A 13,780-nucleotide genomic window follows, 5' to 3' on the forward strand; every position below is an offset into this window, starting at 1 on the left:
ATATCATGTGATATAAGACTCGTCCGATATGGCGTGTGAAAAGGCTCGGCAAGCCTCGCCTTTTCCTACGCCATATCAGACTCGTCTTATATCACATGATATCAAAAGTCACCAACCATATATTCTCTATATGTCGAATTTTATTGGTCAGTTGAAGAAAAGTTGGTCAGTTTGACCTGGAGAGCATGTTCCTCGATTTTTCGGTAAACGCTGCTGGGCACACGTATAAATCGACAGACTATTTTACATGCACGGACAGTTACAGCTGTGAGACCAGAGTACTAGCTGGGACGAAAGTGTCCATTACATACGGCATTTGGCCGTTTCAATGTGGGTAGTCGTTTTGGCATGGTAGACGCCAGGTCGTCAACGCACCGTTAGCGTTACGCCAGTGGTACTTGAGCATCCGCAAGTCTACAGGGCGTCTTACTCGTTGACATTACCGACGACACCTCGTTATAAGGCGGAAATACGGGGAACCGTTTGCATCGGTATACGGCCGGTCACGTAAACGTCACCAGTACGTTCTACTTCCGGGCAACGACTGCTCGGCGTTTGACTACGTTCTACTTCCGGGCATCGTCTGCTCGGGTATCTACTTCCGTGCTCGATACAGCTCGGGTAATTACAGTCTTCTTCCGGGCATGAGTCTGCTCGGGTATATACAGTCTACTTTCGGGCTTGATACAGCTCGGGTTATCTGCACTCTACTTTCGGGCATGATACAGCTCGAATTTTGCTACGTCGCAGAACAATAACACCGGTACTCAGTTCCGGTTCTGAGCATTGACGGCTGGACATAGGTTCAGATCGTGACACTCAATAGTGCTCCACCACAACATCTAACATCTCCAGTTGAACTACATTAACTGGCCATTAACTTTGATACTTTATAGGTATCTTTTGATAGTCATATCATATTGTATATAGTTTATTTTTATGTTGTAAATAAATTTATTTATTGTTCTTGTATAGTTGTATCTGGTTCTGGAGGGTAATTGCACTGAGTTATCACCGCTTCTGCAATCTTGACGGTTACAGCATCAATGTCAAAAAAAAATACATCAAACTTGTATAACTTGATATTTCACAGATGTAATGATTTTATAAGAAGTGATATACTGGGTAACCACCTGAAGTAAAGTAGTTTTAATTTAAGGTATGACACTTTGAAAACATTATGAGCATCTCAGTTGTAAAAAATAGCATCGATGATTAAGAATAATATATATATATATATATATATATATATATATATATATATATGTTTGTGATTATATTTTATAGTTAACAGCGATTTTTCTCAGTACAAACAATTATATTAATATGACAAACCTCATTTATCTCCTTTAAGACATTTCTGAGGTGACCACTGATGTAAATGAATTACTGAGGTACTATGCATTGTTGTAGTCCGCATTTAGTGTAAATATCGTTGAAATGAACCTATCATAGAATCAATCACTAAATGAAATACACCTATCATAGAATCGATCACTAAATAAAATACACATATCATAGAATCAATCACTGAAATCAAACTTCTACATAATAACCTACGATTGGAATTGAAATATGTGACATTTTGATATTAATAGTATCGGAAGCCAGGCGCATTACTTATTGATACTCTTTACAGGGTTTCTGACTTGTGACAGTAAGCTTCCTTGGCATTTGTCTTTATCGAGCAAGATTCTTTTCCAATGAACTCTAAGAGTTCACTAACCTTTCTTGTAAATAAAATGAGTTTGGCATTCCGTATAGCCAGAAGGATTATTGCATAACTGACTATCTTGTTTATGCTCTACTCAATGATGTGTAAACTTGTGTTGAATTTGTTTCAAAACATCTAAAATCTGATAATGTTTTGTATGCTGATTGCCATCCTTATATCTGTCACAAAAAAGAATTACAAAAAATGGGCGTTTTCGTGAATTATGTTTTTTAACTAGTTCTTCTTCAATGCTCTTAGCTTTTATAGATACATACGTATATCCATCGACCCGGAGCGTCAATAGCTGGGAGTTGGATTATTGCAAATAGTTTTTTAACTATAAATTTTAGTATAAATCACTATTTGCTGCAATGCTTCCTATAAGTAGGTCGATACCTATTTTACAAGTATCAAAACACATTAATACTTAGACTATCGCGTCTTTTTTTGGTTGTATAAACATGCAGATAATGGAGGTCATTATATATTTGTATTTGGAAATGTGTATCTTTTTAAACAGCAACTAAGAAATGTAGTTCTGATGCATATGACGCAGCAGAAAGAAAGATCGTTGTTTTTAAAATATTAACCATCAAAAAGATAGATTTTGTAACTTTATCAACATGGAAAATCTATTTGTATCCTGTTTTTTTTCCGACCGCAAGAATAATCTTGAAAATATCCATGTTTTTGTCCTATATGTGAGATTATGGTATATCTTACACGCATGAGTCTGCCAACGGTAGAATTGTATAAAAAGTTACTGACCTAATATGTAATATTGTCAGGCTGGATCGGAATATCAGATTTCTTTGAGGGTAATAACCGGTAGACACAATAATAAAATACACTGCATGCATTCATTTATGAAGTTATTCGAAAATTAATCAGATGAGTTTAGACGCAGAAATTTCAATTGGACCTCAGCTGGAACAAAATACTAAATACTAAAGGGTGTTCAGTTGCATTATGTTACAATGCACGTATATATTGAACTTTGCGTGGAAGTACTCAGATGATATTTTGTAAATAGTCTTGTACTATAGATGGTGTCAACACTGTTATCATTGTTTTGAATGATGACGTTTTTAATATTAGGAAACGGTAATTTATGAAATTTGTCTGTATGCCATGATTCTTGTGTAGAATATACACAAGGTAGAGGAAAAATAATCGTGTTAAAACTGCGTGTTATTTCATTACTCACAACAGGAGTTTGGTTGCAAATAACGTTACCATAAAATTATAATTTGACAAATAAACGTTTTTGCCAAGAAGTATGTTCAAATGGTCCGCATAAGATGCCTTACGTTCCGCAGTTTAGACAAAGTATCTGATCATAGTAAAACATTATATATTTTACAAGTTTATATAATACATTTATATTAAAGGGGCCTTTTCACAGATTTTGGCATATTTTGAAGTTTGTCATTAAATGCTTTATATTGATAAATGTTAACATTGGATCTTAAAAGCTCCAGTAAAAAATCCAGAATAAAATTTAAAAAAGTAGCCGGGCTCGAACCAGTGACCCCCGGAATCCTGAAGTAAGTCTGAAGTAAAAACGCATTAGCCCTCTTGGCTATTCCGCCGGGTATACACATTTTAAGTATTTTACACTTTATATAAGCAATCTTCGTAGTTTCGTAAATTTAAACCACAACAACAGAACTCTCCAAATTATTCAATCGTTTCGCGTTGCAACGCTTTATAATTTTTAGGTTTTCAAATCGTCAAAAGATACATATAATGGCTATATTGGACTATGGTAAATGTTCAGTAATACTGTTTCCTCACAAATGTCATAACTAAAACGAAAATTTGCGAATCTGAAACAACTTTTTTCAATTTTGTCAATTTACCAAGCCGTGAAAAGATCCCTTTAATAACAAAACAAGCAAGGCCAGCAGTATTCATTTTTTATCTTTGCCCTACTGATTCGTCACTAAATAGCGATTTTCTGTAGACAGCCGATTAACTAAAAAACAACGGAGTAGAGTATGTATTAAGACTTTTCAATAGTCAGCAGGCTTCTTAGGTTATGTATCGGGTTCATCGAGACGACACAAGTCAAGCCGAATTAGCTTGGTATTTTCCAGAATGAGCATTTTCAGTTATGAATAATACTCTGGTATGACAAAATACAAATTAAGCTACAACGCGAGAATGTATTCACACACAAAGTACAATGGACACAAATACATGAAGGTAATGGTTGTCCTCATTATTGGATTCCTGCGCATCAATGTCCGTTTGGCATTATATTTACAAGATTACAATTGATACACAATCATATCTTAATATGTATCTGCTCGTGTGATATTCATGAGACCGTCACTAGCATGGCACTTATCTTGATTGAATAGCCGGCTTAGAAATCCTCACTAGTTCACTAAAAGGTGTATGCGCCTTCAGTGCATTTCGTTAAACGAGTGTGGTCCAAACTGAGCACAGAAGCTTTGTTCAATATACGTTTAGTGTATTGAATGAAATGAGCTAGTAAAGTGTCTGCGCATTGATGCCATTAAAGGTTCTGTTTAAACTAATTGATATGTCATGATAAAGCATTGTTTAAGTAATACGTTTAGAGTAACGCCTGAATGTCAGACTGTTCTTACACTTTGCGTTCAATGACGGGTTATATTTTATAAAACGTGTCTTCGCAGGCCCGTCAGTTTTAATGTGGAACAAGAAGAATGCTTTTATCTATTACTAGTAACTAATTTAATTTAGTTCATGGTGTGTGAAACAACAGGGATGAGTATTGCTGTGAGACAATTCAAAATATTGCCCGCTAAATTTATAAATGTGTTGTAAACAAATATGGTCACGCGAGGTATAATAATATACAGTGTTACCTTGTGACGCTTCTATTTTCTTTGAACACAATACAAATAGTAATCACGTGAGGTATAATAATGATATAATACCCCAAATTCATATTTCGAAAAGTGATTAACCAAATGTCAACTATCATTTATAACAATAAAAATAAATGTTTTTATAAAATATGAATATATCGTTTATTATTGAATAATGTAAGCTCGTTTGTGTTAAAACTATCGCACAATATAAAAATGGAAAAGACAGATGAGCATTAAAGCGAGGTTATACGATTTTATATATGTGTTAAATTGTAATACACTGATAAAATATGTAACAATAACACAAAATAGTCAATAGAAATTATACATTGAAGACGAATTTCATAACATGCAGCAAAGACAAATTAGCGCCCCGAGCCGATTGTGACGAAGAGTTTTCGTACATATTTTCCTACAATAACCGAAGCATTCGTGTTTTTAGTTAGTGTTCGGGTGTCGTATGAATAGATATCGTTGCAGGAATTTAAAATGAACCGTTAAACTAATTTTAGATTCACATCATACATGCATGATATACATGCTGGCGAATTCGACTGTACAGACATTTTCGATTTCAAAACTAAAGGGATCTTTTCACGGTTTGGTAAATTGACAAAATTGAAAAAAGTTGTTTCAGATTCGCAAACTTTCGGTTTTAGTTATGATATTTGTGAGGAAACAGTATTACTGAACATTTTCCATAGTCCAATATAGCCATTATATGTAACGTTTGACGATTTGAAAACATAAAAATTATAAAGCGTTGCAACGCGAAACGATTGAATAATTTGGAGAGTTCTGTTGTTGTCGTTTGAATTTACGAAACTACGAAGATTGCTTATATAAGGTAAAAAATACTTTACCTGTGTATACCTGGCGGAATAGCCGAGAGGGCTAGAGCATTTTTACTTCAGACTAACTCCAGGACTCTGGGGGTCACTGATTCGAGCCCTGGTACCGGCTACTTGTTTTTCCCTTTTTTAATTTTATTCTTGATTTTTTACTAGAGCTTGTAAGATCCAATGTTTACATTTATCAATATAAAGCATTTAATGACAAACTTAAAAATATGCCAAAATCTGTGAAAAGGCCCCTTTAAATATATGGCTTATTTCGAATTTTTAGACCCGTGTTCTTCTTAACTTTGTTTTGAATTTATATTGAAATATATGTTTATCTAGTTTGTACACATTTTATATAAATTAATAAATATTTGACACAATCGTATACTATGTACAGAATGTCACAGCATGCCTCCGTAAGATTAAGACGCAAACAATGACGTAAATTGTCTTTTTAATCGTAGGCATTTATAATATACACGTTGAGTATATAATCGACGTTTACCATAGTTCCATCCGGGCATGTGTACGCATCAGTGCCAGTTACCACTGTGAAGTAAATAGAGCACACCGAGCAAACCGATGGTTATCGAGGTAGATATTAATACCCCATTTGCAGATGAGGGGGTATATTGTTTTGCACATGTCGGTCGGTCGTTCCGTCCACCAAATGGTTTCCGGATGATAACTCAAGAACGCTTAGGTCTAGGATCATTAAATTTCATACTAGGTACATTGATCATGACGGGCAGATGACTGCTATTGATTTTCAGGTCGCTAATTCAAAGGTCAATGTGGTTGGGGGGCATATGTCTCCGACCGCGGAACACTTGTTTGTGTAGGGGTAGGCACCGTTAAATGTTATCCAAAATTCAATAAAAACAATTTCCAATATCAAGTTTAAACATTAAATAAGAATGCGTGCATAATATAGAAAACAAAACCCACTTTGATGCTACACTCTTTACATGGGAACATTATCAAAATCTCCTATAATGATCATCAAAATTGATGGAAATATAACTTTAAAACTGAGTTTTAATAGAAAAAAATTTATAATACTTTTCATGAAACATGGTGTATGAAATACGCTGTAAGTTTTAAAGCCTCTATATGCATCGTTACATTTGAAAAAGATCGTTTTACTCTTGTATTTAAATGCTGTTTGGCGTCTTTCGTATGTGATGTATTGAAGCATGTGCATTATTGTGTTCAATTTTGGACCAAATGTGAGGGAATGTTATCCTAGTAAACCGTTGACCCGACCACGTGCTTTAGATTGACCATTCAGGCGGTTATTCGATAATTAATCAATTTGGATTGTTGCAGGGGTAAGAGTATGTATCGGCTTTATACAAACAAGTTAAACTTCCAATTATTTGATTGGACCGTTTTAAAGCGGTGATTCCAGATTTAGTTTGTTTTATTCTAGTGCTGGATTTCGACAATAAGCATCGGTTATATTTGCTAAAACTTTGAATTTAATTAACTTTATAAACGCAAACTGTGAAATCGCTTGTTCATTTGATTTATTTACTCTTGTTTTGCCATAACAATTAAAAATAACTAGTCTAATCCGCGTGGTCTTTAAAATCGCAGCAATCTTATAAATCTATTGGCACTCTACAGCTACAAATAAACATATTGGTTAGTAATCCCTTAAAATCTTGATTCTATTACCTGAACACAATGAAATCGTTTAACTGAAAACTCTTTTGTCTGAAGCCGTGTTTGAGTATATATGCGTTGCCAACGTTCTTAAACATACAAAAGTAAGAGCTTCGTATCTGGACAGTATCCAGAAAATGCATCAAAATGTTTGGTCTGCAGATTACGATTTATATTCAAAAAAAGAAAGACATAGCTTTAAGAAATGAGGTAAATAATTAATACTGATAGCTATATATTAACAATACTAAACTGATTATTATAAGTATATTAATAAGTATTTAATTTTAAATTACACGACAGTTGAACAATATCTCTAATCTCACTAAAAAAATTGTCCGATCGATAAAAGAATAAAGGTCCTACTAGCCTTCAATGAACAAGTTTGTTGCGATCTTGCATGACACCATAGTGCTTTTCTAAGGTGTCTATTTCTTACTTCGTTCGAGATTATAAAAATCATGATCACTTTTAACTGATGCAAAAAGAAAATATAAATCCTATACTTGAGTATTGACGAACGTGACGTAGTACAACCCCGACGTTAAAAGGTGTAATATGTAGTAAGATGTTATACATTTTCTAGTTGAAAATGGAGCAATTGTAAACGTAAGGTGCTAAAAATCCCTTATAAGCGCAACTCCATATCATGCTTGCAAGTTTATATCAACGTCCATTGCGATTGTATTTAACCCATTTACTTTTTTTACGGGAGTATAATAATGACATAAATAACCATAATTAATTTAAAATTTAGTTACCAAATCTGTATGGGTATGCTTCAAGTTATGTTCATATTATGAATGGTATATATTGTAAAATAACAATCAATACATAAAATAGGATTCTAACATCTTTTCATTTCAGTTAAAAAATTATTAATATTACAGAAAGTACATGACTTGCAAATGCAATTACATTTATTTAACCCCTCATAGCATTCCACCCGACCAATCCGACTGACGCCATCTTGGGAATGTAAGTGACTTTGGAATGAGAAAAATGTAGATTAATTACATTATAATGGCAGCTTCACCGATGTTTACACAAAAGAAATATAACCGTATATACACGCTTTAACACGTCTGCCTATTTCTTGAAATCCATATGCAATCGATGACGATATGACTCATATAATATCGTCACAAGTTATTAAACCTTAATGTGTGATTGAGTATTGAGTCAATTGTCCGCATAAGACGGTGAGCTTAACATACTTATGGCATCCTCTGATGTTTGTGAAAGTCAATAAGCTAAGAAAAAGATCATGAATGAATGTCCGGTGTTACTTTTGAATGACGATTGCTCTTCAATGATACCATACAGCTTATACAGATTCAGCTGTATTCTGGTGCGCGATTATCTGCGAGTATAGGCGGCTTGTGTATACATTACAATGATTCTGATAAACTCATAACAAAAATAGAACTTGAATGGGACGGTTAATACGTTTATCTTTTATACCGCAACACAAAATTACAAACGGTATGCACCTTTGTTTCGTTATGTGAAATATTTTCACAACAAGTGCATGATTCCCTCATCATAATGAATGCTAAAAATAAATCATTATACGCTTATGATTGTATTTGATTTGATCAAATAATTATGCGAAACGAAAAATACATGAGATGTAATAAGCTTAAAATTGCTTCCACAATGCTAATAAAGTGTGGAAACATTAACACTTAACACTTACTTTTCGAATGTTTAGGACATTGTCGCCGAAGTTGATTAGCATAACAATTGTACAGATCTCAAATGGAATTTAACATACATCAGAACATACAAAATTCAACATACGAAAACTATTTCAACACGGGAGATAACTGATTTACTGCGAGCGGAATTTCCATGGTAATGCTCTCCCTTGTAATGTATGCGTTGTGTTCCTAGATGAAGAATTGATTTAACTTTCAATAAAATATATTGCATGATCAGATGATCATGTGACCCTCGGAACGCACAATTATGGTTGTTTGCATCAGTATCAGTACATTCAATTAAGTTGGCATAAACATAAAACATTATAATTTCTTTTATTATGTCATACATGTTCGATGAACTCTAAATATTTAAAAGTATATAAATATTAAGTATCCACGTTTGCTATCCGTTAAATTATTAAATTATATAATTATATAAGTTTGTGTTCTTCTGTTCATCTCCGTCTTGCTTATAATGACCCATAATTGAAGACACAAGGAGACGTTCCAAGCATGTAATCAAATCAAAACAATCTCTATACCACAAAATAAACGGCGAAGCCGTCTCTTCGTCGGACATAATGTTAAGGAAATTAAGGAACTTATTTGTTTGCCAATTATACTTAAAAATAAATGTAGTTGTAGTTCATATTTAACGATTGTATATGGTAAAAGGTTATTCAGCTCTAACGAATTAAATTCTTATGTAAATTTAGTTTTAGCTGATGCTGTTATACATTGTGCGGCTTATTATTCGTATGTTTTCATTTGTAATTAATTTGGTGTCAATAAATCTGGCAAAACACGTATGTCATTAGTTTGAGCAACATCATTAAATTGTGCGTTTGTATGTATTTATGTATTTTATTTGATACGAGCAGCAGATTAATGTACCCGTTTGAAAATTTTTACACACATTTTTAAAAAGAAGATGTATGCCTCCCTTCACTTCCGTACATAAATTGTTAATAAGTTAAATAGCCCTTAGTTAGCCCAGCATGCAAATCTACTATGCAGGTAGTGTAACTGTCTTGGTTTTGTCGTTGCAGTCCACCAGCCGGTCAATCATTATTAAATGCTTGAATGTATTTTCAACTGCCGGTACGGAAATCTATCAAATACTTATGACAGTTTGTGTTTAAAATTCTGAAGGTGACCTTTAACAAGTGCAAGTCATTTTATGGATTTCGACGGCACTTCATAAGCCATATATATTTATCTTAATTGTATGGTAGATATTGGCCTTTATAACGATAGGCTCATATATTTTGCATATTACACCATTATGCCAATTAACTTGTATGTTGGTAAACGCGTTTTTATATCTCATGCGGAAACTAAGGAATGTAACGTCAGACCGGCCATACAACCGACTTACCGAATGATATGTGCAAAGCCATATACCCCCAATGTTAGAAGGTGGGAGGGGTAAAAATAAATGATCTCTGAAGAAAATATAACGTGAAATAAAAATGAATATAAGGATGATATGACAAGCTTTGCATACATTATACAGTTCACATATGCCAGCATACATCACTATTAAATTACAGTTACATGTTCAAGAGTAAAACCTCATTGAGTTATAGTTTATTGAAATACACCTTAGGCTCAACAGGATTTTCATTCCGATTAAAAATTTCCTGTGGGGATGGGTCGTAACCGAGCAAGGTAAAATCGTCCTTAAACGCGTCTCTAAAAGCTGTAAGATCTTTCAACGGAACACTTGCAAAAGCCTCTTTTTGGACTGCTTTACTTTGTTGTTTCAGCTTTCCAGGGTCCGATCGCGCGTGTGCTTCTCTCGCAATGTCTATTAAACGGTCACTTGTCATCGACATAATCTGTTGATCACTAAGTTCAAGTTTAATGTCCTTCTCAATCAACCCACGCATCTGCAGTTTTAACCAAAGTCTTTGCAACGCCTTATCCCATGACATGTGTTTTAACACATCTTTCTTCCACCCGAACGGTCCTCGAATACTATCGGTAATAGCATCATCTTTTGTAAGGTTTGATATATTAGTTTCCAGTGCCGTAATGGCTTTTTTACTGATCCCTATTTTGTTCATTATATAAGAACCATCTTCTGCTATATTTTCTAATTTGCCTATAAAGGTGAAGAAAGACGAACACGGTCTGCAATGTTTCTTGACGCTAGAGATGTGTGGATTGGGACTTTCTTGGTGAAGTTCAGCGTCTGTGACAAATCGCACAAATTCTGCAAATGTCACATCGTGGCCGACTAGTGTTGTATCATTATTGTGTTTAGCTTCCTTTCTGGTAGATTTTGGGGCCTTATCCATTCCTTCCCTAAATTGTGCTATTGCCTTTAAACCAAAATATCTCCAAAAGGTTGGATTGGGCGGAACAAGTTTATCTACATATGCAGATAAAATTCTTGAATAGGGATTTCGAACGAACATAAAACTAAAGTGATCGTGATTTAATGTAACATTTGTGTTCAACGTGAATCGTTTCCCTATACCACCGTAAACCTCAGACAAACTAACGTCATATGGTTGACTGTATTTGTTAGGATCTTGCTCAGTGGCCATCACGAATACCCTGCCCCAAAACGTTGAACCCGTCTTCGCCATGGAACAAAATGTTATATTCCTGTGTGGAATGTAATGCATGCGAGCAACAGGCACGAATGTTCCGTGGTCTAGCCTTTTTTCTAAACAAAGACGTCTAGCTAAGGCAGCGGCCTTGTATCCATCGGGTTCGTAAGTTCTGTCATCATTGCGGTCATGGAACTTCGAAATATTCGATGAAGCGTTTTGCAATCGTTGAAACACTTCTTCCGATGTTGCTGAATGTGAGATAGCCTGTAATAAATTTAACTTACATGCATCAATGTTTGCTTCCTAATTTTTGGATGTAAACAACAAATCAACTTAAAATACATCTGTAACAAGTGTCGTGCCCATATGATAACGTGTATTCTTCTACATGTATTGAAAATCGTCCATTTGGGGCTTTTCACGATATGATGTATATACGTGTATATACGATTATATTTCTTTTGTTAGCATTCTATAACGATCATAAATACATAAGCAAAACAGCCCATTAAATGATAGGCCTTCATTTATTTTGAATAAAATGCAAGGTATTATACGAGCGTCAGCAATTTATAAATATGCACTAATGGTACTACATATTGTATCGTTGAATTATTATTTCGGTGTTATAAAGTTAAATGTTTATATTATAATTACTTATAAATTTATTGATTAAACACATGCCTGTATGCCTGTATGCATATGTTTTTAGTTATTTAAACCAGTGTTAGTGCTCATGAAAATCCCGATTGTTCACAATAACAATCAACAGTTATAAAGTTACCGATATTCTCTGCCAAAGAAAGTAACACGTTCAACCTCGTTCTGAAATTCGACGCGTCACGTGATCTCCAAAAATATCAACTGTGGCAGTATTGTGAAACTGGTCTATTGACATAGACAGAGGTACTTATAAAGCAGCAAATCTTTTAGTGTAGGAAAGAAATTTACCTCCCGAATATTTTCGATTTCGTTGAAACGTGTTGGAGTATGCATGCGAATGGCATATTTTTCTGCAAAGATGAAACAAGAAATTCACTTTTTAATGGCATATACATTTTAATTGGTGACAAGAAAATCAAAATCAGAAATCTTATATTTCTCACTTAGGTGAAAATAAAAGAAAAAACACGCTATTTTATCAAAACATTGGTAGTAATAGTTCGTGACAAATAATGAACGCGTTAAACATGCGTTTACCATAATTCCGCGAATAATATAAGCGAACCCATTATGTAAGAGATATTAAGCACGTCTTTTCACGTACATTATTAAGATCATTATGCAAAAACGAATTATGTATATGGTTTTGTTCACGTACTTTTGTTTATTTGGAGGACTTAAGCATAAAGCAAATTATCTTGTTCATACTATTATCAAACATTGGGACGCAAAACAAATATGCTGAACAAGAAAAACAAATACACAACAGGAACACAAAAATTAATCGAATGATTCAAATAACCAATATCCTACAATAACAATATATTAATATAACCATAAATTGCAAAATGAGTTACTGCAAAATGAATATATAATATTTTATAATAAAACATCAAATATAAACAATTTAACGAAGTTGATATTTTATGTTCAACATATGTTTGAAGAGGTGTGTCATGTTTAGGATAATTATTTATGAATCACATTTAACAATATCATGGTCTTACTCACAAATGTCTACCATTATTTACAAATATTAACAAATCACAATTTTGAAAGTTTACGTAACTGATTATTAAATTCCCTTTCCAAAACGTTTAGTACGTTGTTCAACCAAACTGTTTCGGTGGAGTTATAAACTAAGATTGAAATGTAACAAAATGTCATTACCGCAATGCTGCTCACGATTGATATAGTTCACCTGGGTGAAAAAGACGATAACAAGGAGGCCAAACGACAGAATGTGCAGTTTGTGACGCCTAATATTACTAATTAATGACATGGCTGGTGTGGTTTTCGAACTGAGATCCAGCAATACTACTTCATTCAACCTGGAAATACAACAAAACAACAATGAATCCGCAATAATTAATATACGAATGTTATTGATGTTAATGTTTAAAGTATATATGTTTTTGTAAAAGTGATTGAGCATACATTTGTATTTTTCAATTTTGCAATTATTTTTGCGTGGTTAATATTTAACAATTAAGTAATTAAAATGCACTTTGATGATGTAAGGTCTTTTATATTTGAATTGTAATGCTAGGATGTCGATGTTTATGTACACGCGTATGTTTCCTGCTATTTCTGAGCTAATTGTAAAGTTAACGCCATCCAACCGTTTTATACTGCCTTACATTCAAAGTTCCATAGCGTTGACCACAGCTTTAAATATTTTATTGTTAAGGTTTTGTATGCAATAGTGTACAGTGAATTGATCACGTGCCTTAAAAAGGAATAATCAATGACGAAATGT

The 13,780-nt window shown here is 33.8% G+C and overlaps 1 protein-coding gene across 1 annotated transcript in view; it reads right to left on the minus strand.

Annotated features, from left to right (window-relative positions):
- Nucleotides 1–8,668: 8,668 nt before the first annotated feature.
- The window catches only part of LOC127860657 (uncharacterized), a 5,499-nt gene continuing 387 nt past the window's right edge, over nucleotides 8,669–13,780 (minus strand). The window contains exons 2-4 of the mRNA XM_052398893.1: nucleotides 13,192–13,352; nucleotides 12,310–12,371; nucleotides 8,669–11,622 (exon numbers count right to left, since the gene is read on the minus strand). Coding sequence (XP_052254853.1) covers nucleotides 10,378–11,622; nucleotides 12,310–12,371; nucleotides 13,192–13,303 — 1,419 coding nt within the window. The 5' untranslated portion in view covers nucleotides 13,304–13,352 and the 3' untranslated portion in view covers nucleotides 8,669–10,377. The remainder of the gene's footprint in view (nucleotides 11,623–12,309; nucleotides 12,372–13,191; nucleotides 13,353–13,780) is intronic.

The sequence above is a fragment of the Dreissena polymorpha genome, chromosome 15, assembly GCF_020536995.1.
Source record: "Dreissena polymorpha isolate Duluth1 chromosome 15, UMN_Dpol_1.0, whole genome shotgun sequence".
NCBI classification, from domain to species: domain Eukaryota; kingdom Metazoa; phylum Mollusca; class Bivalvia; order Myida; family Dreissenidae; genus Dreissena; species Dreissena polymorpha.